Source organism: Prunus persica, chromosome G5 (genome assembly GCF_000346465.2).
Source record: "Prunus persica cultivar Lovell chromosome G5, Prunus_persica_NCBIv2, whole genome shotgun sequence".
NCBI classification, from domain to species: domain Eukaryota; kingdom Viridiplantae; phylum Streptophyta; class Magnoliopsida; order Rosales; family Rosaceae; genus Prunus; species Prunus persica.
In genome coordinates this window covers 12,626,492-12,633,768 of record NC_034013.1, presented here as the reverse complement: position 1 = coordinate 12,633,768, position 7,277 = coordinate 12,626,492, and the positions used below count along the sequence as shown (strand labels likewise).

The 7,277-nt window shown below is 37.7% G+C and overlaps 1 protein-coding gene across 1 annotated transcript; it reads right to left on the bottom strand.

The window, feature by feature from the left end:
• Nucleotides 243-2,203, bottom strand: LOC18777047 (transcription factor bHLH14). Its single transcript, XM_020563519.1, has 2 exons — nt 1,312-2,203; nt 243-1,178 (listed from the first exon to the last, which is right to left on the bottom strand). Exons 1-2 carry the CDS (start codon nt 2,051-2,053, stop codon nt 442-444), a joined length of 1,479 nt encoding a protein of 492 aa, XP_020419108.1. The 5' UTR covers nt 2,054-2,203; the 3' UTR covers nt 243-441.

Below are 7,277 nucleotides of genomic sequence, written 5' to 3'. Positions count from 1 at the left end.
TAGTATATTATTGATGAGCAAACAACACATCTTCTCCAGTGACCAAACACAACATATATTGAATTGATTTGGAGAGAATCACGCACAACTCCAACAATGACTAAATCCTCAATCCAGCAACCGAAAGCACATGTACTCAGACGTACAATACAAATCCGCCGCGCAACAGCAGAAACAACATATACATTGGACACACAACATATAGTTTTTCACATATTTGTAATAGAGAGAGACATAGCAGGTGAGTAGGCTAATTAATATGATATCTTCATAGCTTAGAAACATTAAACTTGGAAAACAAGTCTACAGTTAACATAACGTACACAGATACATTTCCCTCCTCCAAACTTGGCTAAGAAACTTCAACTTTCAGTTACAACGATCACTACCAAAGAAGAAGAAGGAGATCCTCATTAGATAGGGAAACTAATTATTGAATTTCTAGTTGTACCATCTTTTTATAATAGCGGTTCTCATGGCCTCCTCACTTGTGAATCCATGAGGAACTCTAGCCACAACATCTTGAAGCATCATTTCTTTCACGCTTGATATGCTTGCATGATAAACTTGTAATTCAAGGTCTTTTAGTGCATTCATCAATCTAGCGTATGGGTAATTCTGATCCGGACTCTGAACTCGTATCATAGCTTCTGAGCCCACAATCTTCACATCCACTTCTATTGCCCCAGCTACTTCACTATTAGTATAACTTGATGCTGGTCTAGGCCTTGCTTGATGATGATGATGGTGACGATGATGATCGACTATGGAACTGGCACTTTGGTTTGATTGATGCTCAAGATTACTCAAAATACCTAATTTCGGTTTCTGGGGTGGTTGTTGGATTTTAGCCTCCAATTCCTCAACCTTTGCTTTGAGCTTATTGATGTACACAACTGCATCAGAAAGTAAAGAAGCTTTGTCCATTTTCGACACATTTGGAACCACAGAGCGGAGGGCATAGAATCGATGGTTAAGCTTCTCTCTCCGCTGTCTCTCTGCCTCAACATGATTTATTGGTGATTCTCTATCAGTTCCATGGTTGGATGATCTTCCTCTCTTTTTTAATCGACCGTTATTCTCCGCATTCTCCGTCGTGAAATTTCCGACTGAGTCAGAAGGCCCTGAGTCTGACGATGATCCACCAATATTCAAAGCAAAACGTTCCTTTGTACCACCTGCACGTCAAAGAATTAAACATATATAGATGGTAATGAAAAATTGAGCGAATGCTCTGATATAAAATAATGAAAACGTGCATATATTTTATTCAAACACCAATCGTTGATGTTTTTTGTATGTGTTTCTTACCTTGTGCGGTCCACTCTTTTTGAGGTCCAGCTGAAAACATTCCACTTTCAAGCAGAGGAACAAGTACATGACCCTCACGACTGCTCTGTGGCTTTGAGACTCTGCTGTTTTCTGATCCAAAAAGAGATTTGGAAAGCTCCACAAGGCCCCAATCTTCTTTGATCACATCCAGAGAAGCCAGCTCAAGAACTCCACATGAAGTTTGAATACAAACCAAAGTTTGAATTCCATGCATTCGAGCTTCTTTCACTCTCTCACACTCATAGAATTGAAGCTCATGGTCACCTGCCAGCCAAACAAAACCGCCAGAACAAAACGCACGGCCCAGGATATTCCCAGTCCCATGGCATGCACCAAACGACTGGGTTAAAGAAACTGTGTAAAAGTAGAACCACTCGGAGTCAGTGACATCTCCACCGTCCAAATCCATATCTTCATTGAAAAGAGCTTCAACTTCTCTGTTAACAACCTTCTTTCTCTCCGTACTGATGAACCCGGATTTGGGTTGGTAATTATGGACTAATTTGTTGCTTCTTTTGGATGCCAAGTCCCTGGAGCTTCGGAAATGGCCACCAGCCCAGGACAAAGCAACTTGGCCATTGCTGTCTTTAGAGGCTTGCCAGAAGATTGAGTAAACCCACCATTCAGGCCTGTTCTGGACGATGAACTGGAGACGTTGTTGAAGAGTGGCTGAGTTTTCTTGACCAAAGTTTGGAGAACAAGAGGACATAATTTCTTCCATTCAGGATGTTTCTTTTTCTTTTTCTTTTGTTTGCTAAAAAACTTATGCAAGTCAAAAGTAGTAGCAAAAGAGACACGGAAGATGAGAAGCGGTGGAAGAAGACGGACCTGAGCGAATGAGGCTCTTGGTGTTGTGACTGTGTGTGAATTGGAATTAAATAATGGGACACCTACAACCTATCCTTGTACTATTTTTTGTAAACGTAGGACTAATTGTCCCATGTGATAAACGCAAGGTATGGTAGAGACCTTGAATGTGGCCAGATTTAAGTGGGTTAACTTTGCGGGATTTCGTTTCATTGTCACTTGTCTGAAATTTGCACTCATCATTTGCCACCATGTTCTCTTACGAATTTGTTCTTTCTTCATTTTGAGTTAAGTGACAAATCTCAACATTTTTCTCCGAAAATGTTGCTAAACATCCCCACTTCATCATGTGAAAACAACTGGTAGGCATGTTTGAACGATAGAAAGATTACGAAGCATTTTCCTTTTAGATGATGTAATTTTTGGATTATTATGTAATTGGGGAACAACTTCATCAAGGTTTTCTCCGTTGTTACTTTTTTTTTGGGGTCAAGTTCTCCATTGTTACTTTAATACAAAATATCTGTGAGCAAAATATATGTATCTACAATTGATTATCTCGAGTATTCATCGGCATGAAATTGCAAATTATTACAAAATTCATATATGATTCACTATAGATGTGATTGTTGTAACATTAACAATCCAATTCAATATAACCCAATTGGCTTGGATGATTGATTTTTAATGAAGGAAAAGAATAAATGTATCGATGGGTTTAATTGATAGACCTAGAGCTTCAAATAGATAAACCAGATAAGATTATACCTTAAATCCTGTTTAAGGTTACTTCCAAATGAATTAAACCATGACCCCACTTCACCCTTAATAAGCATCCAAAATACAAATCATTATCACACTTGACCATCCAGATTTGGGTCAAAAATTCAAATTATGACCCCACCTCACTCCCATAAAAACCAATAATATCAGTATTTAACATATAATGTAATAGTACACAGAATCAGTTCAATTCTCAATAATTCATCGTTGTGGCCTACTCTTGCGTCACCTAAAACGTTAGGACAGTACCCTCATCATAGTCCCTGGTGGGTGTGATTTTGGCCTTCTAGAACTCTTTGACAGTGAAGCATTTAGGGTATGTTTACTAATAAGAAATTGGAGTAACCATAAATCGGGTTAAGCAAGATATGGAGTCATGCATTTTAATTAAGTTGTTTACTAACAGTCAGAAATTGGAATGAAAAAGAGTTCATTCCCATTAAAAAATTTACTATTCATCATGAATCGGAATGAAAAACAGCTTGATTACGAAAATGCCTTTGAACAAAATATATATTTTTCCAAAAACTACTACAATTTCATAAGAAAAAAATTATTTCACTAATAATAAAACTAACTTTTGATTATTTAAAAAAAAAAGCTTAACTACCTTAATATTATGTAAAAAATATGTATATATTTATTAGTATCAACAGGTAGGTAGTTGTTTGAAAAATAATAAAACTGAAAAAATTAAAGAAGAAAAAGAAAAATGGAGATAGTAGTTCACACGCCTCTTTCGCTTTTTCTCTCTTCTTCTTCCTCTTTTATCCTTTTCTTTTTCTTCCTCTCTTTTTCTAATTTTTTTTTTTCTCATTCTCTATCTCTCTCTTTCTTTCTTTTGCTGGAAGAAGATGAGAGGATGAGGGAGGTGGTTGGGACCGTCTGGTAGAAGAAAGGAGAGAGGTGGTGGTGTGTTAGATTTGTGAAGGGTATTTCTGGCATGAAAAACTTCATTCCCTTTCACCCTTCTCTAATCCCACCTCCCCTCTTCGGAATCAAATCTCTTCAATATCAGGAATCAGATTTGTTGTGCACCCCACACTACTGTTTATTCCGCTAGTGCAAGTAAACAAAGGAGTCATTCGTAATGGGAATGATTCTCATTTTACCCAATCTCATTCCGGTTATGTAAACATGCCCTCAAGATTCTTGTAAATCAAAGTGTCCCAAGTGATAATCGGGGTCCTCTCGAAAGGAAAGCAAAAATGAAAAACAAACCTACTCTAAGACTTTCCAACCGCTACCCCTCAAACCCCTCCCGTCCCTTCAAGAAAGACTTCCATGCCACGGGGATAGCATCAAGAAAGACTTCCATGCCACGGGGATAGCATTATTTTGCTATCCCCGTATCATAGATAATGCTATCCCCGTCAGACAACACTATGATACGCGTGATAACATTTTCACATGACATAGCATTATTGGTCAAAGATAGCAACACAGCGTTATCTATGTTGCAACAAAGTTTTTCTCCTTCCCCCCTCTCCTTCTACTCACCCTTCCCTTTCCTCCTTGTTTTGTTGGTTTGGTTTTGTGTTTTTTATTTACAGGTTTGAGTTTTCATATCTCCTTCGGATCTGTATGGTTCGCCTATCCCTGGAAAGACTGATGTTATGGCAAATATGAGGTCTTGGTTACTTTATTTTCTAGTTTGGGGGTCGTTGACGTGTTGCGACTGTGTGTGACCTGTGTTGGTTTGTGTCTATTTTGGAATGAGAGGAACATAGTACTTTTCAGTTCTGAACTAATGCCCACAGAAAGAAGTCTTATATGTGTGAAGAACTATGATGCTGAATTTTAAAAGTCTCACTTGCTTCATCATTAGGAAACCTTCTTTTTCATTTCGTGAACAACGTTGGCGATGGTACCCGATATAGGATGGTGATTTTAAGTATTGTTTCATGGTTTTTTTTTTAATGGAATATCATTTCTTCTATAAAAAAATTCCCAAATGATTTTTGTTTGTTTGTTAGACTTAATTACTGTTTTCCCTCCTAAAATGGACACTCGATTTCACTTTACCCTATGAAATTGAGATTTTCTCACTTAGGCTTGATAATCCCTTAAATTTACTGAAATTTTCTCACTTTACCACTTGCTCCATTTCTGTCCATAAAATCGTTAAATGTTTTAACGTAACATGGGCATTCTAGTAATTTTAGCTTTTAATAAACTTTAAAATCCAAATAAAAATAAATATTTTAACATTTTTCTAAGGTTAACAAACCTTCTCTTCCCTTTCTTACCATCATCATCAGTTCACCAGCCCTCACCTTTATCTTCTCTTTTTTTCCTTTTTGGTCACCACTATGTAACATCCCATATCGACCAACGAAGAGGATGTGATGTGCCTTATATGTACATGCATGCCTCCATCTAGCACGAGGAATTTTGGGAACTTACTAGCTTCGGAGTCATAGGAACTTTGAAGTTAAGCGAGTTGGGGCTAGAACAATCCCAGGATAGGTGACCCACTGAGAAGTTGCTTGTGAGTTCCCATAAACAAAACCGTGAGGGCAGAGAGGGGGTCCAAAGTGGACAATATCGTGCTACGGCGGAATCGATCCCGGAATGTGACAATTTGGTATCAAAGCCACTCTGCCGTGTGGTGCAAGTGTGCCGACGAAGACGTCGGGCCCCTAAGGAGGGTAGATTGTAACATCCCACATCGACCAATGGAGAGGGGGTGATGTGCCTTATATGTACATGCCCGCCTCCATCTAGCACGAAGCCTTTTGGGAGCTCATTGGCTTCGGAGTCATGGGAACTCTGAAGTTAAGCTAGTTGGGGCTAGAGCAATCCTAGGATGGGTGACCCACTGAGAAGTGAGAGAGAGAAAGAGAGAGAGAGAAAAGATAGTAAAGTGAGAAACTTTCAGCAATTTTTAGAGATTCTAGGGGTTAAGCAAGAAAATTTCTGTTTTGGAGGTAAAGTGAGATCGAGCGTCTGTTCTAATTAGTTAAACAGTAATTAAGCCTTGTTTTATTAAATCCCAAGTGAATGTTGATCCGATGAAATTATTGTATGAATGTGTTGTTCTAATTCATGATCTTATTTTTTTAGAATAAGCGATAGTTTTTATTGATAAACAACAAAAGTACGAAGCAATTATGTGCAGAATATGAGTAAATCTTCTCCAATGAACAAACGCAACAACATGTTGAATTCATATGGAGAAAATCACGCACGACCCAAAACTGACTAAAATCCTCGATTAAGCAACCACAAGCACATGTACTCAAACCTGCAATACAAATCCTCCGCGCAACAGCCAAATGGTAAATCCGTATCAGAAGCCAAAGCTAAATAAAAATAAAACAACCTAAAGATAAAACAAAACATAGCAAACTCTTAAAGAGTTCCTGAGAATTGTTATACTTAAACAAACTAAGAAACATAACCGCCGATCCACATCCTTCTGGGCGACCCGAAGAAAGCCATCGTGTTATACCGGCTAAACCCATAGTTTCACACCATGTAAACCTAAACCCAACGCAACTTGACATCTTCCTTGTGTACGTGGGCCAAAAGACGATGACTATTTCACGACGGTTGCTTCCACAACATAAAATAAAAGAACAAAGAATGCCCATCATGAGGGAAAAAAGTGAGGGGAAGGAAAGGGAGGGAAGGAGGAGAAGAGAGGGGAGGTGGATAAAGAGGAAGGCCATCGACTCTAGAAGAGTGCGGTGACTATGATTTTTTTTATAGGATTCTCTTGGAGAGCGTTTAGGTTTTTTTTTTTTTTTTTAAATAAAAAAAATTTCTCCATGATTATCTAATTAAAACACATCTTGCATGCATATCAAATATATAGTATTAATAAATGACCGAATCTTTTACCTTCTCATATATAATTATGAAAAGTTTAAAAATTGTCTTCTTTTTTTTAATGTGTAGCTTTATTTAAAAATGTGACATAACAATCTACATTATATAGTTCGGGTGAGCTAGTATTAATATATGTCGTCATATATGTGTTTATTCTATTTGCTTTTATTTTATTAGAATATGCGGTTAGGTTTATGGCAATAATGAATTTTTTGATACAAATTATATTGAAGGATGAGTAATCGAATCTAGAACTTGGATGCATACTCCTTTCCACTTAAAAATTGATTGGTGCTAGGTCATAAAGTCCAAATGGGATGCGGGCACCACAATCGTACTAATTATAACATCATTTGGTCCCATGGGGCGTGCTTATGTTGTGCATGGAAGGCGCCGGAAAAAGATTTCTTGGCCCACTTAATCGTTCAATGCATGTTTCTGACCATTTCATGTTTACATGGTGATAATATATATATATATATACATCAAGACATAATAAGTTGTTCAATGTCCACTTCAAT

Excerpts from the sequence above, each read along its gene's own strand:
- LOC18777047 (XM_020563519.1), bottom strand. The coding sequence starts at position 2,053 with ATGGAAGAAATTATGTCCTCTTGTTCTCCAAACTTTGGTCAAGAAAAC. Across the intron at positions 1,179-1,311 it reads AAAAGAGTGGACCGCACAAG|GTGGTACAAAGGAACGTTTT; the intron begins GTAAGAAACACA and ends TTTGACGTGCAG.